At 46.8% G+C, this 26,352-nt stretch overlaps 1 protein-coding gene and 1 pseudogene across 1 annotated transcript; both read left to right on the top strand.

Moving 5' to 3' along the window:
* The first annotated feature begins 6,627 nt into the window (after positions 1-6,627).
* LOC125534648 lies at positions 6,628-8,933 on the top strand. Its single transcript, XM_048697816.1, has one exon. It carries the CDS (start codon positions 6,701-6,703, stop codon positions 7,928-7,930), a length of 1,230 nt encoding a protein of 409 aa, XP_048553773.1. The 5' UTR covers positions 6,628-6,700; the 3' UTR covers positions 7,931-8,933.
* A 1,866-nt stretch (positions 8,934-10,799) lies between these two features.
* Positions 10,800-15,483, top strand: LOC125540501 (annotated as a pseudogene).
* Positions 15,484-26,352: the final 10,869 nt, after the last annotated feature.

The raw sequence follows: 26,352 nt of genomic DNA, 5'->3' as shown, positions 1-26,352 counted from the left end.
ACTACTATCTTTGCTATGCTAGTTTGCTCGCTCTTTTGCTTGCCAATGCTACGATGCCTAACTTTTGCTTGTCAGCCTCCCAATTGCCTTGTTAAACCTCTAACCCACCATGTCCTAGCAAACCGTTGATTGGCTATGTTACCGCTTTGCTCAGCCCCTCTTATAGCGTTGCTAGTTGCAGGTGAAGATTGGAGCCGTTCCTTGTTGGAACATTTATTTACTTGTTGGGATATCATTATATTGCTATGTTATCTTAATGCATCTATATACTTGGTAAAGGGTGGAAGGCTCGGCCTCTCGCCTAGTGTTTTGTTCCACTCTTGCCGCCCTAGTTTCCGTCATATTGGTGTTATGTTCCCGGATTTTGCGTTCCTTACGCGGTTGGGTTATAATGGGAACCCCTTGATAGTTCGCCTTGATTAAAACTTTTCCAGCAATGCCCAACATTGGTTTACCATTCTCCACCTAGCCTCTTTTTCCCTTGGGTTACCGGAGCCCAAGGGTCATCTTATTTTAAACCCCCCCCCCCGGGCCAGTGCTCCCTCTGAGTGTTGGTCCGAACCGGGCAGCCTGCGGGGCCACCTCGGGGAAACTTGAGGGTTGGTTTTACTCGTAGCTTGACCTATCTGAGTGTGCCCTGAGAAAGAGATATGTGTAGCTCCTATCGGGATTTGTCGGCACATTCGGGCGGTGTTGCTGGTCTTGTTTTAACCTGTCGAAGTGTCTTGAGTTACCGAGATACCAAGTCTGATCGGAACGTCTTGGGAGGAGGTCTATTCCTTCGTTGACCGTGAGAGCTTGTTATGGGCTAAGTTGGGACTCCCCTGCAGGGATTGAACTTTTGAAAGCCGTGCCCGCGGTTATGGGTAGATGGGAATTTGTTAATGTCCGGTTGTAGATGACTTGAACCTTAATTAATTAAAATGAATCAACTGAGTGTGTTACCGTGATGGACTCTTCTCGGCGGAGTCCGGGAAGTGGACACGGTGTTGGAGTAATGTTTACGCAGGTTGCTCTCTAGTTTCTCGCTCGCGCTTTGCCTCCTCTTCTCGCTCTCCTTTGCGAATAAGTTAGCCACCATATATGCTAGTCGCTTGCTGCAGCTCCACATATATTTGCCTTTCCTTTCCTATAAGCTTAAATAGTCTTGATCGCGAGGGTGCGAGATTGCTGAGTCCCTGTGGCTCACAGATTACTATTACACCAGATGCAGGGCCCGATGATTCCACTCCAGGAGACGCGTATGAGTTCAAGTGGGAGTTCGACGAAGACTCTCAACGATACTACGTTTCCTTTCCCGATGATCAGTAGTGGTGCCCAGTTGGGGGTGATGATTCCGCTCCAGGAGACGCGTATGAGTTCAAGTGGGAGTTCGACGAAGACTCTCAACGATACTACGTTTCCTTTCCCGATGATCAGTAGTGGTGCCCAGTTGGGGGTGATGATTCCGCTCCAGGAGACGCGTATGAGTTCAAGTGGGAGTTCGACGAAGACTCTCAACGATACTACGTTTCCTTTCCCGATGATCAGTAGTGGTGCCCAGTTGGGGGTGATGATTCCGCTCCAGGAGACGCGTATGAGTTCAAGTGGGAGTTCGACGAAGACTCTCAACGATACTACGTTTCCTTTCCCGATGATCAGTAGTGGTGCCCAGTTGGGGGTGATTGGGACCGTTGTCGCATGTTGAGTTTTCTTCTATTTTGGCGCCGTAGTCGGGCCATGAGTGTTTTGGATGATGTAATGTTATTTATGTACTTTGATGTGACGTGGCGAGTGTAAGCCAACTATGTTCTCCCCTTTATTATTCATATTACATGGGATGTTGTGAAGATTGCCTAACTTGCGACATATGCCTTCAATGCGATTATGTCTCTAAGTCGTGCCTCGACACGTGGGAGCTATAGTCGCATCGAGGGTGTTACAATACTGAACACAAAAGAAGTCCGGAGTTCAAATAAGTTTAAAAAATATTGAAGTGGCCATGTAACAGATGAGTTCTCGTCCGAAACCCTGATACTCTGAAAGAGTTTGTCCAGTTTGTACACGAAGTGCGTCCAGTTTTTGCCGTGACCCTCTCTACTCTTTCGCGCATGCTATGCGGGTGATGTGATGATACCATGCCAAGTTTCAACATTTTCAGGATTCATTTTGTAGTGATTTTTAATTTCACGGTCATTTAGCTCTCTAAACAATTAGGTAAATGACCGAAAAACAACAAATGATGTCAGAACATGTTGGAAATTGATGACGTTGCTTTAAATACTGCATACTGAACACAAAAGAAGTCCGGAGTTCAAATAAGTTTAAAAAACATTGAAGTGGCCATGTAACAGATGAGTTCTCGTCCGAAACTCTGATACTCTGAAAGAATTTGTCCAGTTTGTACACGAAGTGCATCCAGTTTTTGCCGTGACCCTCTCTACTCTTTCGCGCATGCTATGCGGGTGATATGATGATACCATGCCAAGTTTCAACATTTTCAGGATTCATTTTGTAGTGATTTTCAATTTCACGGTCATTTAGCTCTCTAAACAATTAGGTAAATGACCGAAAAACAACAAATGATGCCAGAACATGTTGGAAATTGATGACGTCGCTTTGTATGCTGCATACTGAACACAAAAGAAGTCCAGAGTTCAAATAAGTTACTAAAAATAAAAAAGAGGTGCAATGCTGGTTAATTTGCTTCAAGCCATTCGGAATAGTGTAGACTGCACTGCACATAGCTCAGTGCAATCTATGCTATTCCGCAAGGCTTGAAGCTAATCAACATGTAGGTGAGCATTGCAACTCTTCGTCATTGTCTGTGCACTCACGGCTTATAAACCGCTTATACTGCCTCTCTCTTGGCGAGGTGGGACTAAAAATCAGCTTACAAAGAAACTATAGTACCGGTTCATGGCATGAACCGGTACTAAAGGTCTTCGTGGGGGCCCCAGACTGACCATAGCCTGACACAGCCTCATTAGTACCGGTTCGTGGCATGAACCGGTACTAAAGGTTACCCACGAACCGGTACTAATGATGCCCGCCCGCCTAGCCGTTGGAACCGACACTAATGGTCACATTAGTGCCGGCTCAAATTCAAATCGGCACTAATGTGCTTCACATTTGACCCTTTTTCTACTAGTGCGCCAACCTCCCTTTGGACATGCTAGCCAACATCCACGGCCGCCTGAACCTTCTAGACCGCCTCACCTTGGCCGCAGCCTTCCGCTCCTCGCGCGACGCATTCAGGCCGGAAGCGCCCTGTCTCGTCCTTCCCGGCGACACCCCGGAGACCGCCACGCTATTCTCCCTCTCCGAACGCCGCGCCATCTCCGTGCGCGCCCTGAAACCCACGCTGCTCGACCACATCATCATGGGCTCCTCACCCTCCCGCGGGTGGCTCGTCACCGCCGATGACCGGGCCCGGCTGCGCCTCCTCAACCCTGTCATCGGCGAGCGGCGCTCGCTCCCGGCCATCACCACCATCCCCTGCCTCCACGCCACGACCGACGGGGAGAAGCCCTGCTTGAAGCTTGACCTGGAGTGGTTCTTCAGGGGGCCCCCGCTGCGCTCCTACGGCCCCGTGACGATGAGCGCCGATACATTGCGCTGCTGCCTCTACCGCAAGGTCGTCCTCTTTGACTCCGGCGCCATAGCCATGCTGATCACGGGGCCGGGGTACGGTGCCGTCGCCTTTGCGATGGCGGGGGGCGGCTCGTGGAGGCTTGCACCCCCGCGCGATGGCGTCGAGCCCGTCGCCTCGTCGAAAGCCGACCCGTGGAGTCTGGGGCCCTCGCCTGACGGTGTTGAGGATGCTGTCCACCACCAGGGCATGTTCTACTCGATCACATGCTCGGGCAAGATGTTGGAGTGGCGGCAGCAGGATGCTGACACCATGTTCGCGAGCACGGTGGTCGAGCCAGCGCTTCGGCTGGTGCCGGCGACACGGACAACTGCAAGTACCTCGTGGTGACGCCGGGCGGAAGGCTGATGGTCGTGCTCAAGACCAAGGAGACCACGGGTTGGCGGACACCATTGTCCTTCAAGGTGCAGGTCCTCGGCGCGGGTGCCAAGGAGTGGATGGAGACGAACGACATTGGTGACGCTGCGCTGTTCGTCGAGACGAAGGGTTCGTTGCGTGTGTCGACGAGGGAGCACCCGGAGCTCAGGGCCGGCTGTGTCTACTATGCCGCCCACGGAGGCGTCGTGGTGTTGAGCCTCAAGGGTGGCACGGTGGTGGAGGTCGATGGCCTCTGGACGGACCACAGCTGGCTGGAGTGGTTCACACCGTGCATTTCACGATAGGTCGATATCATGATTGATTCCCTTGCTTGTTGGGTGGGTTAAATTGCAAGGTTGAAGCTAAAATTAAATAGTTTATGCGCATTATACACTACATATGTTTTTTTTTGCGAATCTATACACGACATATGTTTTTTGCTGGAGTGCTTAGAAAGCAATTTTGGATGCTTCCTTTTGCCATCAAATTGCAACACAGCAAAAGGTGCCCATTGTAGGTTTGGTTTTAAATTCTTCGAGGGAGACGTTAAATTATTTGACTTCATGTAACAAATATATAACAATAGAGAAGAGCTGCATGTATTTGGCAGCTAGGGATTTTTTTTTTCGGGAAAGGGATATTGAAGTCTTGCCGCAATGCCCCTTATGCAAGCAAGGTGCTCAAGATATTCACCATTTGATGTTCACCTGCAGCCAAGCTTGGGAAGTTTGGCGGGCTTTAGGTCTGTGTGACATTCTTAATCAAGCTTTGGCGGTGGACAGGTCGGGCTTGATTTTGCTCGCAGAAATTCCCAATAATCTGATTAAAAAATCACCGTTGCTTGGTCAGTTCGACTCTAAGAGACGGTCGATGTGGATGCGTGGTTCATATTCGGCGGTGATAGCGTGTCAAGATGGCAACGAGAACGAAACCCACCGGGTTTTGCGCTCTGGCGCTCTTTCTTTGGGCCGCTTGATTCAAGATTGATCAATGGCATGCTAAAGAAAATGTATTTTGACGGTATTGTCGGGTTTCGAGTTCGGGTACTACTGAAACGGTTTAAATTCGTGAAACATGGCGGGTTTTATAATGTACCCACCAGCAACCCCACAGGGATAGAAAGACGCCCATCCGTGTCTCCTAATAGGGCAAAAACCCACGGGGCAGGTTTCAGGACCCATTGCCACCTTGAGCGACGTGCGGCATGTGCTCATTGAGCTCTGCTACTGATGATCTGCGTTTGCAGTTTGTAAATCTTGAGACATCTCTCCCTCCCGATTCACAGGTATGTATGTGCGAGCACAGAATGTATGAATTTGCAACCGCAGGCACACCACCAACTCTGATGAATCATAATATCCCAATGAAAAAACTGATGAATCAATCACTTCTAGTTGCACCATTCAGTTCCAACAACATCCTGATTGTCCAAAGAGCAACTAATCCCTGATCACCACATGCAGGGCGGGCGGGGGGAGGGGGGAACGCTGTGTTCTCATCATGCATGGCATGGCAAAATGTGAGCCTTACAAGCTCCTGAAAAATTTAGGCTACAACACTTCTCGACTTGTGAATCTTGACCACTCAACTTGGTTGAAGTTTGAAACAAACAAAAAATTAAAGTGTAATCTGCTTACTTCTGATCCCCCAATGTGTCTTAAAAAGCTTGCATAGTAAGTAGATTAGGTCAGGGAAACCATCTGTAATATGGTACCCCAAACTAGCTAACATTTCCGCACTTCTGAAACTTGAAACCATCTGCCTGAATGTTATATTGTACACAGTAGCTAATACTATTTTTCTCGGATACACACCAAACCAAAGGTGTGCGTCATTTGTATTTGAGGGAAAAAGCCGAGACAGTGACACGTGTCTTCTTACAAGCCAAGAGCCAGGGAGAAAGGGGAAACCAACAAGGAAATAAAGCACAAGCAGAAACCGCAAATTCCTAAAGCTTGCCATCAGAGTGTTGCAAAAAGACCTAAATTTTTCATGTTTGGAAGAAAAAATTTGTTATGAACTTCCCATGCGAAAATATAGAAATATTTCTAAGTATGCCATGACTAGAAAAACATGATTATAATGATTTCTAAACATCAATCCATTTTTTACACATTGTTGCCATGAATTAGAAACCATACTTCCAAGTCTGGGAACATGGCAAATTTAGTAGTTTTTTCATAGGGATTTAGTTCTCTGAAAGACATGGAAAATTTGGGTGAGATGGCAAATTTAGTTCTCTGAGACCTTGGCAACTTCGGAAATCTGTAATGTACCTTGGAGAAGACAAAAGCATAGTAGATGAAAATTGATTGTTTGACCTACAACTGATTTGATTACAGCAACATCACTAAAGTTGACATGAGATTTCAAGCGTGAGGACTAACACATCGAAGCCTGTGATGTTTTGATCCCGCAGATCGTCAGATTTGATGGTTTGTTGTTCGGCGAGGATCATATGCTTAAAAAAAAAATACCTTCCTTTTTCTGGATGCTGCGGAAAATCTTTTTTAAAAAAATTGCTCCTTTTTTTGACCTAATGCTGGAGGAAATCTTAGTCGGAACGGAGGGATTTGTCATAAAAAAAACCAGAAGTGACAAGTGAGGCATAGGCGGTAAAGGTTAACGTCCGTAATATATAACTTTGAAATCGTTAATCTCCAATCCGACGACGCAGACCATCCTCCTCCCAATCCCTAATCGATCCTTCCGATGCGGCGAGATCGAGCAAAGGCGGCCATCGCCGTCGCCGCCGACCTCCCGCCGGACATGCTGGCCAACATCCAAGCCCGTCTGAGCCCCCTCGACCGCCTCGCCTTCGCCGCCGCCTTCCCGGCCTCGCGCGGCGCGTTCAGGCCAGAGGCGCCGTGGCTCGTCCTGCCCTGCGGCGACGACCCGGAGACCGCGATGCTCTTCTCGCTCTCCGATCGCATTGCCACCACCCTACGCGCCCCGGAGCCCGCGTTACGCGGCCACGTCGTCCTAGGCTCCTCCTCCTCCGGCGCCTGGCTCGTCACCGCCGACGACCGGGCCCGGATCCGCCTCGTCAACCCGGTCACCGGAGAGCAGCGTGCGCTCCCGGCCATCACCACCATCCCGGGCCTCCTGGAGAAGTGGGGCGGCTTCAGCTTCATGATGCTCCAGCCGAAAGACTTCCTCAGGGGTCCCCCGTACCACGTCGGCGGCGACTGCCCGCCGCAGGGTACGTTCACGATGGGTGCCGAGCTGATGCGTCGCTTCTTCTATCGCAAGGTCGTCCTCTCCGACTGCGACTCGCCGTCGCCGGGCCCCGCCGCCGCCATGCTGATCACGGGACCGCGATTCGGCGTCCCGGCCTTCGCCACGGCGGAGGGCGGTGGGTGGAGGCTGGCTCCCTCGCGTGATGGTGTGGAGGACGCTGTCCACTACAACGGCAAGTTCCACTCCATCACCTACACCGGCACCGTGCAGGCGTGGGAGCAGGATGGCAATGCCGGCGGCGTGTTCATGAGCGTGGTGATCGCGCCAAGGCTGCCCGATGCGGAAGGAGATTCGTCGGTCTGCCACCGCAAGTACCTTGTGGCGTCGCCGGGCGGCCGGCTGATGGTGGTGCTCAAGGAGTCCAAGGAGGAGACCACGGATAAGTACTCCCGCCCTCGGAGGACGTGCTCCTTCAAGGTGCAGGTCCTTGACGGCGAACAGTGGAGGGAAACGGACGATATCGGGGATGCCGCACTGTTCGTGGGGGTGAACAGTTCGCTGTGCATGTCGACGAGGGAGCACCCGGAGCTCAGGGTCGGCTGCATCTACTACACAGAGAACGATCAGGGACCGTGCAAGGACGATGAAGACAACGGAGCCGGGGTGTTCAGCCTCAAGGAGGGCAGGGCGGAGAAGGTCGAGGGCCTCGGGCGGCACAGGAGCTGGCCGCCTCTGGCATGGTTCATCCCTTCAATCCCATGATGATGGATATAATCATTGATACGAGTAATTGATAGCCTGGGTTAGTGTTTCATTTCAGCAAAAAAGGCTTGACAACTAAGAAAACAGTTTAGTTAGTCCACAGGGATCAGACTAAATTTTAGTTATTAGTACTAATTGATTATTGCCTTGTGAGGTTTCTAGATGAACAGATTTTACTAAATAAATTAGAAGAGTAATTATAATTACTTGTTCCAGACTGCAACCAAGCTAACCAGGTGCACTTGTTTTCCAGAATAGGGAATTTGTTGCAGTGTGCAGCAGAGCTTAGCTAAGGCATGTGCTGCTGATGTTGCTGCTGTTGCTTGGGGTGACATGAGAGCCTGAAAGCCTCTGCTTACTTACTGCACTTTTTGTAAGTTCCGGTTTCAGAAGTAAGCTACAACAATTTTGTTTGCAGCAGGGTTTCAGCCTCTCAAGTCTTTTGTGTTTGTTTCAAGTTTCACAAGTAAGCAAGTAGTAGCTAGTTTAATGTAGTAGTTTTCCCGGCCTCAGATCGACACCTCTGATGTTTTTCTTTTGTCACTGTTGATGATCAAGATTAGTTTCAAACTGCAACCATCGTTCTCTGTTGTTTTGTTTCACTAGCAGAGAATTTGGGGGCGAATCGAGAGCCTGAGCGTACTTAGTGAAGCCTGCTTACTGCAACATCATTTTTCAGGAGTGTCTGGGGGTCTTAAGTAGGGTAGACAAATTGTTTCGCGGGGTGTTCAATTTGGTTCAACGAGACTAGTCTCTTGTGTTTTGCAGGGTGTTCAATTTTCAGAAGTAGCCAGGTACTAGTCAAAAATTTGCAGTAGGAGTGGAGCTTGCACAGGCTCACAGATTGATGCCTCTGCTGATTATTTTAACCTGATCAACAAAGTTTAATGGGTTTCATTTTTTAGGTATGATGGCTGCTGCATGCAGTTTGAGATGTAGTGCATTTGGTTTCAAAAATTAGGGAAACTGAAAATGCAATTCAGACATTGTTTGTTGGCGCTGATGCTTGGGTTTCAGAGTACTACTCTCTTTTGTATTGTTGGTTATTCCTACCCTAGAGCAGAGTAAGATGAGGTCATTTCTTAAGCAAGCAATTGTTCAGACTACTCTTCTCTTTTGTCAAGCAAAATCATTTCTTCCACATGATTATCGAAAGGAATCAAGGGGACGGCACTCACCAATTTCTATCACTACTCGAGTACCACTCTTAGGGCTAAATGAACCCAACAGTTTGGTTGCCAACTTCCTTCTTGCCTCGAAAATATCGATCTCAAGTTATTTTTCCTCTCAATACCGGCTTTTCCTAGGGATGTGCCAGTAAACCGGTTTCCGGAAAATCTCAGAATTTCGGTTTTCTCGTCTGGACTTATTCAAATGAATTATCAATTCAAAACTTTGCCATAAAAATATATATAATTAATCCCGCGACCATGCATGTGGTACTAGAGCAAAAGCTTTGCCACCAAGCTAGGCATTGCGTTGTGCCACTAAATGCATACAAACCTTATTTGATAAGCTCTGGGCGTTTAAATTCAAATCCATTTTAATTTTTCAAACAGTAATAACAGTATTTTCCCAGGTCCACGGGGATTTGGGTTTCCGCCAGTTTTCCAAATCTCTCGGATCGGAATAAAAAACCCTATTCTATCTATACTGAGTTGCAACTGCATGCAACAAAGCTGTCATTCTTCTAAATTGAATGTACGCTTCAACGTTTGCACTGACAACTTGTTATTAACATTAATTGTAGATTATGTTATGAAAAAGGCCCATAATTTGATTTCCATGACAGATTATAGTTCCGAAAAAAATTAGGAAAACCCTTCACGCCTACACGCCGGCCGAAAGGTGCGCCGGTCACACGTGCAACGTGCGATCGGCCCACATCCGTTGGCCTGCATTGCTTCCCACGTCATACTGGGGCCCATCCCACCGCCCCTGCACATCCTTATCTTCTCCCCCTCCACTCATTCAGATCCCTTATCTATTCTCTCTCTCTTCCTCTCTCCTGGTTGCGGAGCATGTCCTTCTCATACGGCTACCGGCGAGCTAATGCAAGCCCTTCCTCCTTGTATTTTTCTAGTTCAGAGAGGGGTGTTGCAAAGGGAGAAGATAAGGATGTGCAGGGGTGGTGGGATGGACCCCAGTATGACGTGGGAAAGCAATATGCTGTGCGTGTTGACCAGGAAGCACTCGGAACTCAGGGTCGGTTGCATCTACTACACCGAAAATGGCCAGTGGCGGTGCAAAGACGCGCACAACCATGAGTTCATGACCAGAGTGGCGTCGGGGTGTGCAGCCTCAACGATGGCAGGGCGGAGAAGGTCGAGGGCCGGGGGCGGCACTGGAGCTGGCCGCCCCCGGCGTTGTTCACGCCTTGCATCCCATGACGGGGATACGATGGTTGATTTCATAGTACTTTATTATGTGCATTATTACAGTATAGACGAGTAACAGTTTGGTGTTCAAGTTTTTGTGACGGCCTCCCTATTGTCATTGTAGCGGGATGCGTGGGACCAAGTCCAGGGAATAGCTTGCGGAGAGCGGTCCTCATATCTAGCTCGACGAGATTAGTTTTTAATGTTTCAAACATTTCATTGCGATCGCACGTTAATGACAGGTGTCTCGTACAATGGCTGAGATTGACCAAGCCTAGACATGTTGTGATTAGAGAACATCACAGTCATCGTCGGTGAGAGACTAAGATAAGTTGTGACACGGGTGAGACACCGTGTTGAAATAGAGGATGATGAATTGTGAGGGTCTTGAGGATATTTATCGGGCCCGTTACAACGGGCGGGCATGTTTACTACTCACTCCGTAAAGAAATGTAAGAGCGTTTAGATCACCTAGGTAGGTAGGGAGTACTTGTCAAAAAAATAAAATAGAGAGGCCGAGTCTAAGAAGTCAGTGGCAATTGGACCACGCAGAGCATCCGGCCCCTCCCTATCTACACGCGGCTACCACCCTGACCCAGCGGCGCATCCCCAATCGTGCAATGGTGGCCGGCGCCACCGGATGTGCCAACCAGCATCCTCGGCCGCTTGAACCTTTCTCTACCGCCTCCGCTTCGCCGCCGTGGCTCGTTCGTCTTCCTCTCCGGCGGCATCCCGGAGGCTGCCTCGCTCCTCTCCCTCGCCGGCCGCCGCGCGAGGACGCCATCCATAAGTTCCACCCCGCTCCATCACCTACTGCTCTGTGCTTTTCCAATTCTGCGTCCAAATTGTTTATTCCATCACCTAACCACGAGAAATTATTCCAAAGGGAATTGCAACGTGCAGAAGAGCACGCCGGTGTCGGCGTGCTTTATCGGAGCACGCGTTGAAGACCGGAGGACCGTGGTGAAGCTCCCCAGCACAGCAGATTCATAGCAAATTGATCCCCGACGACTTGGGTGGACTCTTGGAGATAGCAAGGCGACTGCCCCCCGTCACATCCAGATCCGGCCATATTTCTCCTCTCCCGATGCGCGTTTGACAGCGCTCGTCGGCGGCAACCTACTGTGAGCGCCCCTCCTTCCTTGAACCACCTTTCGTTGCATTTTCTTTACTGCATCTGCGCCATAGATTTCTTCTGCGGTCCACATACTAGTACTAGTGTGATGATGTCGACTGGTATTTTTGACTTGCACATGAATACAAGCCAAGAAAAGCATCAGTTTTACACGTATGTACAGAACAAAAAACAACAGCAAAAGAAGCAGAAATACATACTATATGGATTATCTCAACTCAACGAGGGGGAATCAGATGTTTCCCCAAAGTTGCCAGGCCTCTGTATTTATTTTTCACCCAAAATGGACATCCATTTTGTAAATTTGGGTATCTTTTGAGAATTTCTCAACACAGTGCCCAAACTATTCACTTGCCCTGTAGACCCTGCCCCATACAAATGTTGAGCCCCCATGTATGGTAGAAACACAATGAAGATCGCCTGGCGTCGTCGCCCATGATGCTTTTTTTCGGTGCGTTGTTAAAACTGGAATTCGGCAACCAATTTTAGCTTATTAACAAGGGATTTGTCAACCATTTTTCAAAGAAAATAAACAAGGGAATTTTTTAACAAGAGAACAGAAACTCCGCCTATGTCTTTTAGGCATAGCCGGTCTCAAGCCCAGGTAAAGGAGGAGGGTTGTGATAGGCTTGGCGAGCCAACGTAAAAACTAGTCAGTCCTTTGGGTATGAAACCCATTTGGCGCGAGAGTAGTACTAGGATGGGTGACCTCCTGGGAAGTCCTCGTGAAGGGTTTCATATCTAGGCTACCCCAACTTGTTTGGGACAAAAGGCTTAGAAGAAGAACAAGGGAGATAGAGCGCAGGAAGAGAACTAGAGCAGAGAGAACCAAGCAGAACACTCTGTTATGAAGATGTCGGCTGCAATCTGCTACTCACGCTCCTGGTAGGGAATGAAACAACTGGAGGATAATTTGGTGTTTTCATGTACCGCTTCATGGATCGCATGAATACACTGATTCTTCTTATTTTTGTGGGACATCTCTTTGATGTTTCAACTCCATATTATGTTATTCTATGTTTTCCGTTTGTTCTGCATGGTCCTCCCAAGCCTGATCTTTCTCTTAGTTCTGTATGTGAATGAATCTCATTTCAATATATTAGTGTATATTTCGCGACATGTATTCTGAGTAAAGCTCCAATTGCACGTGCATGATTGCTTGTCAAAGAAAAATATATTTTTAAATAATTCCAAAGGCGTATTGTAACTTTATAACTTCATTTCACTTTATGATCATTCATGATGTTTCTCTATGCTGCTGATGTATCCGTTGAAAGTAATTTGATGGGAACTTCTGAAGAAAACAGTTACTGATGCCGTGTTTATAATGCTAATTGCGTCCACTATTTGCTTCCAGGACGAAAATAAATGTCCAGAACCCAGCCACCATGAGCTTTTCTGCCATTGGGATCATTAGTGTCATCAATGAATGTGTCACTTTGTTTCAGTGGGCCAAATCTGCCATTTCATCTTTGCACTCCGATGGACTGGCTCACAGGAGCAAAGCCTCCAGGATCATGTGTTACAATTACAGAGTGATTTGCAACGTCTGAGCGATACTCTTCCAGCAATGTATGAACTCATTAACGGAGCAGAGTGGAGAAGCCATGAACACAGTGTGGCCAAGCTCCTTCCAAGTCTCAAGGATGCTGTGTCTGAGGCTGAGTACCTTATTGATGAGTTCAGATGGTACGAGACAAAGGCGCAAGTGGAGGAAATTGCAAGCCAATCTCCCCTCATTGACTTCCTTGAAAAGGTCATCCAAGGCAACTTCAACAAACTGAATGATGTCCAATCAAGGTTGAATCATCTTTCAAGTCAGCTGGAGAATATGGGGCTTCGTGGCGTTACACAACGCTTTGACAAATTAGTCAGGCCGGAGACCACCTCATTGCCATATGAAACAGAAATATTTGGTCGTGACATGGAGCTGGAGAAGGTACTAGGATGTCTTATTGTACCTAAAAATTCAAAACGCAAAAGAGTGACTAGTTCAATCAATGCATCAACAGGCGCATCATCAAGCAACCAAGTTAGTACTGAACCAAGAATATTGAGTCTTGCTGTTTTGCCAATAATTGGAATTGGTGGTGTTGGAAAAACTACTTTGACCCAACACGTTTGTAGTAATCAGCGAGTGAAATCTCACTTTGATCAGATAATTTGGATTTGTGTCTCAGATGACTTTGATGTGAAGAGGTTAACTAAAGAGGTCATACAATCCTGTACTGGAAAGGAGGCAACCACTGGTAATTTGGATTCTCTTCAGCGTGCTCTCTCTAACCATGTGAACAATAAAAGGTTATTGATAGTCCTCGATGACATGTGGGATGATGCCTTGAAGGAAAATGGGCAGTGTTGGAAGAGATTTTGTGCACCTTTTAGAAGTGTCCAAGAGGGAACTGTGATGTTGGTTACCACTAGATGTCCAAATGTTACCGAGAGGGTGGGCACAATGAGGCCTATCATATTAGAAGGTCTAAAGGATGACGTCTTCTGGAAATTCTTCAAGTCCTGCACGTTTGGATCTGAGGGTTCAAAAAAATATCCTGAGTTAGAATGCATTGGGAGAAGAATACTTTCTAAATTGAAGGGTTCTCCTTTGGGCGCCAAAACACTGGGACGGATGTTAAGCATGGACCTTCAAGCATCACACTGGAATTTTATACTTGAGAGTGAACTGTGGGAGTTGAAACAAGAGGAGAGTGACATCTTGCCTGCCCTTCGGCTGAGCTATATTTATTTGCCATTTTATTTGAAACAATGCTTCTCCTTTTGTGCTGTGTATCCCAAAGATTACGTATTTAAGAAGGCACGCTTAGCTGAAATTTGGGTAGCAGAAGGCTTCGTGGAACCTCAGGCTGGTGTTCCAATTCAAGATGTTGGTGTTCAGTATTTTGAAGACCTTGTAGCACGGTCCTTCTTTCAAGATGTTGGAGGTCGATACGTAATCCATGACTTGATGCATGACATGGCACAAAAGGTTTCAGAACATGACTGCTTCATCTTAAGAAATAAGAGTGACTTTGATAAAGTTCCCCGAAATGTTCGTCATCTGTACGTACACCATAGCAATGATTTTGATGATTCAAACCTTCTGAGACTATGCAAGTACACAAAGCTGCGTACCTTAATTTGCAAGAAGAACTTAGGAGAAAACACAGGCTTTGTAATGGACAAATGGTGCACTGAACTTCTGTGCATGCGTGTAATTTCTTGTGCCTTCACAAATGAATTACCAGATAGTATTGGCAACTGGAAGCATCTTCGGTACCTTGAAATTACCCGAGCTTGTCCTTTGAAGATGATCCCTTCAACTTTCTGTTGGCTCTATTATCTCCAGGTTTTATATGTCAAGCAATGCAACCTAGAAAGCTTGCCCAGTGACTTTGGTAACTTGATCAATTTACAAAAATTTGAATCCCTCGGATTACCAATTTATGGGCGTTACTCCTACCTTGATTCAGCACATCGGCAGGGACAAGGAATTAGGTTAATAAAGAATCTTAACCAATTTCGTGGACACTTGGAGATAGATAATGTTGGCATCCTGAGTAAGGATCATGCTGCCAAAGCTGAGCTGAAGAATAAGAAATATCTTGATGAGTTAAAACTGAATATGCAGGGTTCTTTGGGCCTCCCAGAATCTCAAATCATACCGGACGATTATATAGAAGTGCTCCAAATTCTGCAGCCTCCTATCAGTCTCAAGTCTCTATTCCTCCAGAATTATGCAGGTGTTTCTCTCCCAAGCTGGTTTCAACCACAAAACCTGCCAAGCTTAAAATCACTTACTTTGGTAAGTTGTTTTCGACTCGAGAGCATATCATCTCCCAGGATCTCACAGAGCATAAACTTCAATGAGATACCTACAATTGATGTTTTCATATCCCTGACAGACGTAACAATTGATGGATGTGAAAATATATCAAGCCTCGAGTATTTTCTGGTTCCAGATTATGTACCCGCTATCAAGAAGATAGGAATTAAAAATTGCAAGATGTTAGCATCAATACCAACCGAAAAGTTTGAGGACTTTCATTTCCTTGAAGAACTGGACATGCGCCATTGTCCAAACATCCGCCTCCAAAGGTTGGTCTCATCATCCCTTGAGAAGCTCACTCTGCATAGTTCTGGTCTCTTTTGCAACATTGACTGCTGCTCCCTCACTTACTTTCATTTGGACTGTGACTCTGTCACGTCCATCCAAATACAAATGTGGAGTCTTCCATCTCTACGGGAGTTAGCCATTAGTTGCAAATCCCTTACATCTATTGGAGGCAGCATTCAGGCATTCTTGTTCCTTACTGTCCTAAGAGTGGAATGCTGTGATAAATTGTCAAACCTTGATGACCTCCTAACACAAGAATTTCTGCCTGCTATTGAGGAAATTGAAATACGTTGTTCGGAGCTAGTGTCCCTACCTGGTGAAAGGTTTGGGAATTTTCCTTATCTGAAAGATCTGGTGGTTTGTGGATGCCCAAGTGTCAAGTGGCAAACGGGATTGGTGTTGCCATCATCTCTCCAAAGGCTCAGCTTAGCGTGGTGTGGTGATCTCTCTCCATATGTTCCCAGCTGCCTACATGACCTCACATCCCTCGTCTCATTGAGCCTTACTGGATGCCACGGTATAACATCCATTCCAGGTGACATTTGGAGCAGTAATCTTGCATCAGTCGAGAAATTGGAGATTACGGATTTTCATAACCTAGTTTCAGTTGGTGATCCAAGGGCATTTGAAAAAATAAATAAGGTGTTGATATGTGAGTGCCCAAAATTAAAGGAAGCGGATGAGATCAATAGAAGATCCCGCCTAAGGAATTTGTGCTAATGCCTAATGCTTGTTTCTTGTCCAGCTTTTATTTCTCTGTTGTTTGAAATTACCTATGGACTGTACGTTAGTCTTGTATTATGTAGTAACAATCCCACTTAAATCAATATCAGTGAAGTACGATGGACTTACTCATTGATGACACCTACATATGCATTCTATATCTTGTTTCTGCTTGTTAGTTCCAATGATTAGTCCGTATAGAATCTTGATCTGTTCGTATTGTTGGAAATATGCCCTAGAGGCAATAATAAATTGGTTATTATTATATTTCCTTGTTCATGATAATCGTTTATTATCCATGCTAGAATTGTATTGATAGGAAACTCAGATACATGTGTGGATACATAGACAACACCATGTCCCTAGTAAGCCTCTAGTTGACTAGCTCGTTGATCAATAGATGGTTACGGTTTCCTGACCATGGACATTGGATGTTGTTGATAACGGGATCACATCATTAGGAGAATGATGTGATGGACAAGACCCAATCCTAAGCCTAGCACAAAGATCGTGTAGTTCGTATGCTAAAGCTTTTCTAATGTCAAGTATCATTTCCTTAGACCATGAGATTGTGCAACTCCCGGATACCGTAGGAGTGCTTTGGGTGTACCAAACGTCACAACGTAACTAGGTGACTATAAAGGTGCACTACGGGTATCTCCGAAAGTGTCTGTTGGGTTGGCACGAATCGAGACTGGGATTTGTCACTCCGTGTGACGGAGAGGTATCTCTGGGCCCACTCGGTAGGACATCATCATAATGTGCACAATGTGATCAAGGAGTTGATCACGGGATGATGTGTTACGGAACGAGTAAAGAGACTTGCCGGTAACGAGATTGAACAAGGTATCGGGATACCGACGATCGAATCTCGGGCAAGTATCGTACCGCTAGACAAAGGGAATTGTATACGGGATTGATTAAGTCCTTGACATCGTGGTTCATCCGATGAGATCATCGTGGAACATGTGGGAGCCAACATGGGTATCCAGATCCCGCTGTTGGTTATTGACCGGAGAGTCATCTCGGTCATGTCTGCATGTCTCCCGAGCCCGTAGGGTCTACACACTTAAGGTTCGGTGACGCTAGGGTTATAGAGATATTAGTATGCGGTAACCCGAAAGTTGTTCGGAGTCCCGGATGAGATCCCGGACGTCACGAGGAGTTCCGGAATGGTCCGGAGGTAAAGAATTATATATAGGAAATGCTATTTCGGCCATCGGGACAAGTTTCGGGGTCACCGGTATTGTACCGGGACCACCGGAAGGGTCCCGGGGGTCCACCGGGTGGGGCCACCTGCCCCGGGGGCCACATGGGCTGTAGGGGGTGCGCCTTGGCCTACATGGGCCAAGGGCACCAGCCCCAAGAGGCCCATGCGCCAAGAGAAGAGAAAAAGGGGAGAGTCCTAAAAGGGGAAGGCACCTCCGAGGTGCCTTGGGGAGGATGGACTCCTCCCGCCCCTTGGCCGCACCCTTCCTTGGAGGAAGGGGCAAGGGCTGCGCCTCCCCCCTCTCCCTTGGCCCTATATATAGTGGGGGAAGGGAGGGCAACCATACCTAAGCCCTGGCGCCTCCCTCTCCCTCCCATGACACATCTCCCTCCTCCCGCAGCGCTTGGCGAAGCCCTGTTGGAATCCCGCTACTTCCACCACCACGCCGTCGTGCTGCTGGATCTCCATCAACCTCTCCTCCCCCCTTGCTGGATCAAGAAGGAGGAGACGTCGCTGCTCCGTACGTGTGTTGAACGCGGAGGTGCCGTCCGTTCGGCACTAGGATCATCGGTGATTTGGATCACGACGAGTACCTCCATCAACCCCGTTTTCTTGAACGCTTCCGCATAGCGATCTACAAGGGTATGTAGATGCACTCACCTTCCCCTCGTTGCTGATTTCTCCATAGATAGATCTTGGTGACACATAGGAAAATTTTGAATTTATGCTACGTTCCCCAACACATATTTCCCGTTTGTGATGTTTACAGTACTTCTATACATGTGAAAATTTGAAATATAAAAGATCATCCCTACGGGGGCTACTGTGCTGCATGTGTTGCGTCAAAACTCTCATTTTTGTTTTGCCAAATTTGCTCTACTGACCATGTTTTACTGTTCTTCAAGGCAAATGAATGACCTGCAGGCAGCGTACAGGAACCTGTAGTTGCGTTTCTTGGAAGTTGTTAGACACCAGGACAACAAGACATCATCATGCCTTTCGTCTTTGCCGTCTCTATCTATCTAGCTATCCATAGCCGCTTCACCCTTTTAGCTGATAACAAGGGGACACGAGACATCTTTGTTTCATGTTTATTCTGGTAACTTTCAGTCCCAATTTGCGCGAACTTGATGTAACCTATGAAACGTAATTTTCAGTCCCCAGTTTGCACAAACTAGTTGTAACCTATGAAACGGCAGTGTATCGCCGTGCGTCTGTAAGACATGTCGTACCGATATTCATCTGTGTGTTTTGGTGGATCTTTACTATAGATCTATTTCAAAAGGAATTGTGGTGTGCAGCAGAACTTAGCTAAGGCAGTGTTCTTTGTTTAACTCAGTCATAATGTAAATGTTCTGCTCCAGATGCTGGTGATGGTGCTTCGGGTGAATCGAGAGCCTGAGCGTCCGTCGAGAAGCCTGCTTACTGCAACATCATTTTCAAGAGGGTTTGGGGGTTCTTAAGTAGGGCAGACAATTTGGTTCGCAGGGTTCAAACAGACTAGTCTCTTGTGTTTGCACGGTGTTCAGTTTTCAGAAGTATAGACAGCCAAAAGTTTGTTGTAGGACTGGAGCTTGCACAGACTCAGATTGATGCCTCTGCTGATCATTTTAAACTGCCGCGCCAAAGTTGAATGGGTTTGATTTTTAGGTCTCATGGCTCCTGCATACACTTTGAGAAATTAGGGATGCCGAACAGGCAATTCATACATTTTGTGTTGGCGCTGTGCTTGGGTTTCAGACTACTTTCTCTTTTGAGTTGATTTTTCCTGCCCTACAGCAGAGTAAGATGGGAGGTCATTTGTTAAGCAAGCAATTATTCAGACTACTCTTCTCTTTTGTTAAGCAAAAGCATTTGTCCCCCTTGATTATCGACAGAATCGAGCCGACGACAATCGCCGATTTCTATTGCTACTCAAGTACCACTCTTACGGCACGTTATTTCTCAGGAAGAGAAAATTATATCGATCTCAAGGTTTTTTCATCTGAATTTATTCAAACGATTTTTGAATTCAATTTTTTGGCATATATATATATATAGAAATCGGCGATTGTCGTCGGCTCGATTCTGTCGATAATCAAGGGGGACAAATGCTTTTGCTTAACAAAAGAGAAGAGTATATATATATATATATATATATATATATATATATATATATATATATATATATATATATATAATTGATCCCACAACCACGCATGCAGCACTAGAGCAAGAGCTTTGCCACCAAGCTAGGCGCTGCGCTGTGCAAACCTTATTCGATATAGCTCTGGTGTTTATATTCAAATCCATTTGAATTTTTCAAACGGTAACAGTATTTTCCCAGGTCCACGGGGATTTCTGATGTCCGGCAGTTTACTAATCTCTCGGATCGGTATAAAAAACCCCACTCTGTCTACAACTCTACATTGAGCTGCAACTGCGTGTAACAAAGCTGACATTCTTCTAAATTGGTACTCCTTCCGTTTCAGAATAGATGACTCAACTTTGTACTACTAACTTTGTACTAAAGTTAGTACAAAGTTGAGTCATCTATTTTGGAACGGAGGGAGTAGAATGTTTCAAGGTTTGCAGTGAAATTAACACTGTAGATTGTTAAGAAAATTACAGCAAAATTTGGTTGCCTGGGACTTGATTGCAGTTTAAGTGCAGAGGGAGTCTTTTTTTTTTGCGGTGGAGTTCAGCGGCAGTCGGTAAAGAAAACAGATTTGCTATTTCACATCTAATGTGAAATAACTATCTCACATCTAAATCCATAACCATTGGATGTTGTCCTGTTTTTTAAGATTCACGCACACATTTATTTTTCCATCTATCCTGTCGCCTGTTTCTTCGTGCGAGCTTGATTTCGCATCGATGCATGTGTGCGCCTGGTTGTTTGTTTTTCCTCGGTCCATTGTGTCCCACGGCCGGGCTTTTGTTGTTTTTGTTGGCCTGTTATGCCCGCACAGGGCTTTGGGCTGTTATACACATGTCCTTTTACCGGGCATTAATAGGAAGGCACAGCGATTTCGTTCTTTCGTGATTAAATGTGTTGTTTTTTTTGCCTAAACAAATGTGTTGTTTTCCATGCTGGGGTGCATGGTACAAATGCACGAGTCGGTTCTGCTGTTTTTCTTTTCACTTTTACTTTTACCTTTTTGTTTATTTGTATTAAATTTATGAGCTTTTAAAAATTAAATTGTTTATAAATTCATGATTTTTGAAAAGAATTATGATAATTTTGTTTCTAATTTTAATTTTTTGTTGCTTTTCGGTATTCATTGTTTTTACTTCTTTTGCTTTTTCTTTGTTTCCTTTGTTTTTCTTTATTATGTTCTTTCACGGTTATCATCGGTTTTCTTTCATTTCTTGTTTCTTTATTGGGTTATCCTACTCTAATTTTTGCATTGGTTACCTTTGTTTTTTGGTTTAAATTGTTTCATTCTTGACTTTCATGGTTTTTCTTTCTTAGTTTTCATTGTCTTCATTTTTTCATAGGCTTTGGGTTTTCTTTCTCTTTTTTCTATTTTGGTGGTTTCTGCATTTTTCTTTGTTTCTTTGTTGATTTTAATCGATTTTTTTAGCACGTGTCAACTTACTTCAATATACACTCAACATTTTTGAATGCATCGGAAACATATTTATATACATGTTTTAACATTTTCTACATACATGATTAGCATTTTTTGTCTTTCTTTATTTATTTGTTTCAAGTTCATGAACTTTTTTTCAACATATTTAGCAATGTCTCATCTAAGTTTTTGATCGTTCGACCTGTTCGCTTTTAAATTTTTTTGTGCAAATCTTGATCTTGGATTATTTTGTCACGCACATCCTATACTTCCATGTCTCGCCGTATGTCTGGTGTCCACTTGTCATCCCGTTCACGTGTGTGTCTTTTGTTGGGCCGACTTCGTGACACGATCTCAAGACCCGTTTTTTTATTTTTGGCGTGCGTTTTATATGTTGAAGACACGAGTTGGTCACCGCTTCCTCAGTTCCATCGTCAGTGTCTCTCTCCCACCCCCATTTGCCTTGGAGTAGAGCCGATGCGAGTAGGAAGGAGGAAGACGACTAAGGGGTTCGATCTTTGTCCACACGTTGAAGACATGCATCTGGTTCGCCTTTTGTGTTTCATTTGACAAACAACTATCTTGCAAGTCCTCCCTTGACACACAATCTTCATTTGAGGGGGCAGAGGGAAACCATTTTCGTCCCAGTTACAACTCCATCCTCAACATGCAACTGGGTCCGTGTTTTTCATAGTTGCAACTAGGCATGTGTTTTGTTTTCTATCCTAGTTGTAAGTGCACGCTCGACTCACAACTAGGCTTCTGGTTTGTCACTATAACAATTGCAAGTTCACTCCCGACTCGCAAATGGTATCGTAGTTTTGTGTAGTTGTCACGATTGCAAGCCCGTTCATTCGCAACTAGGCCCCTAGTTTGTTGCATCCTAATTGCAAGTCCACCCTTGACTCGCAATTGGGCTTGTAGTTCCATAGTTCTCCTACTTGCAAGTCCACCCTCGACTGGCAACTAGGCCCATAGTTTTGTTGTCGTCTCAGTTGCAAGTCCACGTTCGACTTGTAACTCGTATCGTAGTTTTGTGTAGTTGTCACGGTTGCAAATCCACCGTTGACTCACAACTAGGCCGTGGTTTGTTTCTTCTCAGTTGCAAGTCCAACCTTCACTCGCAACTTGACCCGTGTTTTGTTTTCCATCCCAATTGCGGGTCCACCCTTAACTGGCAACTAGGCTCGTACTTTGTTTTAGCCCAGCTGCAAGTTGACTCTTGACTTGCAACTAGGCTCGTAGTTTTGTATTTGTCCCAGTTGCAAGTCCGCCATCGACTCGCAACTGGGCTCGTAGTTGTCCCAGTTGCAAGCCCACCTTCGACTCGTAACTGCGCACATAATTTGTTTCATCCCAGTTTCAAGTCGGACCCTTGACTCGCAACTAGGCTTATGGTTTCCTAGTTTTCAAAGTTGTCAGTCCACTCTCGTTTGTCTAATTGGCTCGTAGTTGTCCTAGTTGCAACACCACACTCGACTAGCAACTAGGCATGTGTTTTCTTTTTCCTACCAGTTGCAAGCCCACCCTCAACTCGCAACTGGGATCGTAGTTTGTCATTGTCGCAGTTGAAAATTCACTCTCGACTCGCGAATGATATCGTAGTTTTGTGTAGTTGTTAGGGTTACAAGTATATCCTTGATTCACAACTAGGCTAGTAGTTTGTTTCATCCCAATTGCAAGTCCACCCTTGACTCGCATTTGTGCTTGTAGGTTCATAGTTGTCCCAATTGCAAGTCCACCCTCGACTCGCAACTTGGCCCATAGTTTTATTGTTGTCTCAGTTACTAGTCCATCTTCGATTCGCAACTCATATCGTAGTTTTGTGCAGTTGCCCCAGTTGCAAGTCCAACCTTCACTCGCAACTCGGCCCATGTTTTTTTCCATCCTAGTTGCAGGTCCACCCTTAACTCATAATTGGGCTTTTAGTTTGTTTTATCCCAGCTGCAAGTCGACCCTTGACTCGCAACTGAGGTCATAGTTTTGTATTTGTCCCAGTTGCAAGTCCGCCCTTGACTTGCAACTGGGCTCGTAGTTTTCCCAGTTGCAAGCCCACCTTCGACTCGCAGCTAGAGTATTTGTTTTTATTTTTCATCACGATTGCAAGCTCACCCCTTGACTCGCAACTGGGCACATAATTTTTTTCATCCCTGTTGCAAGTTGGACCCTTGACTCACAACTGGGCCTATAGTTTCATAGTTTTCACAGTTGCAAGTCCACCCTCGACTAACTAATTGGCTTGTCGTTGTCCTAGTTGCAACACCACACTGGACTGGCAACTGGGCATGTGTTTTGTTTTCCACCCCAGTTGCAAGCCCACCCTCAACTCGCAACTGCGATCGTAGTTTGTCATTGTCCTAATGGAAAATTCAGTCTCGACTCACAAATGGTATTATAGTTTTGTGTAGTTGTCAGGGTTGCAAGTCCGTCCTTGATTCGCAACTAGGCTCGTAGTTTGTTTCATCCCATATGCATGTCTAACTTGTACTTGCAAGTCAGCCTGTGTTTTATTTTTCATCCCAGTTGCAGGTCCACCCTTAACTCGCAACTCGGTCTGTAGTTTGTTTTTACCCCACTTGTAGTAAATGGGCAAGTTTTGTATTTGTCCCAGTTGCAAGTTCTCTCTTCACTCGCAACTGGGCTCGTAGGTGTCCCAGTTGCATGCCCACCTTCGACTCGCAACTAGAGTATGTGTTTTCATTTTTCATCATAGTTGCTAGCTCACCCTTGACTCGCAACTGCGCACCTAGTTTGTTTCGTCCTAGTTGTAGTCGAACCCTTGACCCGCAACTAGGCTTATAGTTTTGTAGTTTTCATAGTTGCAAGTCCACCCCCGACTGGCAAATAGGCTCGTAGTTGTCCCAGTTGCAAGTTAACGCTCGACTGCCACCGAGCATGTGTTTTGTTTTCATCCCAGTTGCAAGCCCACCCTCGACTCGCAACTAGAGCATGCGTTTTTTTATTTTTCATCACAGTTGCAAGCATACACTTCACTTGCAAGTCGGCGCATGTGCATTTTCACCTGTGAAACAAAACTCAACCGAGCCAGTTGCGTGTTCATCCTAGATATGCAAATTTGATTATTTTTGGTTTTTTGTTTTCTTCTCCACATGCGACTTTTAAAATGTTCTCCACATTTAAAAAATAAATTCATCGCGTCATGTGCTTGTAAAATGTTCAACGTGTATTTCAAAAAAAAAAATTCATCTCGTCCATAAAAAATATCGAGTGTGTCATTTTTTCCATTTTTTAAATTTTGCCAAACAAACACTTGATTGATGCATCCATGCTGCTTTTCACGTGCTAAATAAGGGAAGAAAACATAAAGGTGAAAGTGACAGGGGAGAGAGAGGGGTTTCACATCAGTGGGGTTCTTTTCTACGTAATGTGACAGGCTCATCGCAACACCGGTTACACGTTGGGTCTACAAGTGCTAACTTATTTACGGACGTACACATGCTAGAAGAAAAAAAGCCAACGAAGACGCACGACAGCCCACACTCGTGGCGCTAACTGGGCGGGGCATTACTGCTGACGAGAAGCACATGAAATCGATACAAACAAACAATGGACAGGACATGGGCTTGTCTACCTACTGATTTGTGATAATGTCATAGTTAGATGTGAGATATTATCTCACATCTAGATGCAATATAGACCGACCCTAAAGAAAAAGGTCGGCGATTTTGGGTTTTTCTTCTTCACGATCACGGAGAGGCGGAGCCCGGCGTCGCCCCCAACCAATCTGATCCCTCCCTCCCTGCTGCAGGCAATGCGGCGAATCTGAGCAAAGGCCTCCGTCAAGAGCCTCTCGCCGGACATGCTGGCCAATATCCACGATCGCCTCAGCCTCCTCGACCGCCTGTCCTTCGCCGCCGTCTTCCGCGCCTCACGCGACGCGCTCAGGCTGGAGGCGCCGTGCCTCCTTCTGCCCGATGACAGCTCGGAGACCGCCACGCTATTCTCCCTCTTCGATCGCAGCGCTACGCGCCCCAGAGCCCGCGCTGCGTGGCCACGCCATCCTTGGCGGCTGGCTCGTCACCGCCGATGACCGGGCCCGAATCCGCCTCATCAACCCGGTCACCGGCGAGCAGCGCGCGCTCCCGACCATCACCACCATACCCTGCCTCGAGCCGAGGTGGGGGGGCTTCAGCTTCCTGTTCACCGACCAAAAAGACTTCGTCAGGGGACCGCCGTACCCCGGCGATGGACTGCCAGACCGGCCGCCGAGAGGGACATATACGCTTGGTGCCGAGCTGATGCGCTGCTGCTTCTATCGCAAGGTCGTCCTCTCTGAATCGGCCGCCATGCTGATCACGGTACCGCGATTCGGCGTCCCGGCCTTCGCCACGGCGGATGGCGGCGTGTGGAGGCTGGCACCCTCCCCCGACGGCGTCCAGGACGCCATCCACTACGACGGAAAGTTCCACTCCATCACCTACACCGGCGCGGTGGAGGCGTGGGAGCAGCAGGGCGGCGTGTTCATGAGCGCGGTGGTCGCGCCGAGGCTGCTACTTCAAGATGGCAACGGGGCCCCGAAACCCGCGTCCCCGCGGGTTTTTACCCTATTAGGGGACGGGGACGGGCGTCTTTTCATCCCCGCGGGGCTGTTGTTGGGCACATTATACAACCCGACGCGTTTCGTGGGTTTGCACCCGTTTCGGTAGTCCCCGAACCCGAAACCCGGCAAACCCGGCAAAATACATTTTTTACCAACCAGTGCTCCTGCGCGGCCCAACCCAAAACTACCGAGCCCCCCCACCCCCTAGTGTCGAAGGCCAAACAGCCAGTATCGCCAGCTCCTTTCCCCCTCGCTCGAGCCCTCATCTCTCTCTCCCACATAATACCTAACCCTAAACCTAGGACCCCAGGCGCCGCCTGGCTCGATCCCGCAAGATCCGCCGACCACGATCTGCGCCGGCGAGCCTCCTCCCTCCACGTCTTCTCCCCTGCCGCCGGTCTGATCTAGAGAAAGGGCGTAGCCACCAGTGATGAACTCAATGGTGGCCTCTTCACGTCCCAAGTCGGGTTGTTTTTTGTTGAAATTTGCTCTAGTTGTGCTGCTGAAATGTGCTTTTTTTGCTGTTGAAATGTTATTCTTTGTTGCCACTATGTTTGTTTAAATATTTTGATTTTCTCGTGGGTTCCCCGCGGGTTCCCCGAAACCCTATGGGTTTAGGGGACGGGCGGAAAACTAGCCCCGCGCACGGTGATGGGGACGTGGACGGGTTTGCAATTTTCTCGTGGGGATGGGTTTGGGAAGGTAAAACCCGATGGGTTTCGTCCCCGTTGCCATCTGGACTGCTACTGC

The sequence above is a fragment of the Triticum urartu genome, chromosome 2, assembly GCF_003073215.2.
Source record: "Triticum urartu cultivar G1812 chromosome 2, Tu2.1, whole genome shotgun sequence".
Taxonomy (NCBI): Eukaryota; Viridiplantae; Streptophyta; class Magnoliopsida; order Poales; family Poaceae; genus Triticum; species Triticum urartu.
Note: the sequence above shows the minus strand (reverse complement) of the source record. Positions and strands in the feature narration are given on the sequence as shown.

What these genes read in the sequence shown, in the direction of transcription:
- LOC125534648 (XM_048697816.1), top strand. Translation starts at nt 6,701, where the DNA reads ATGCGGCGAGATCGAGCAAAGGCGGCCATCGCCGTCGCCGCCGACCTC.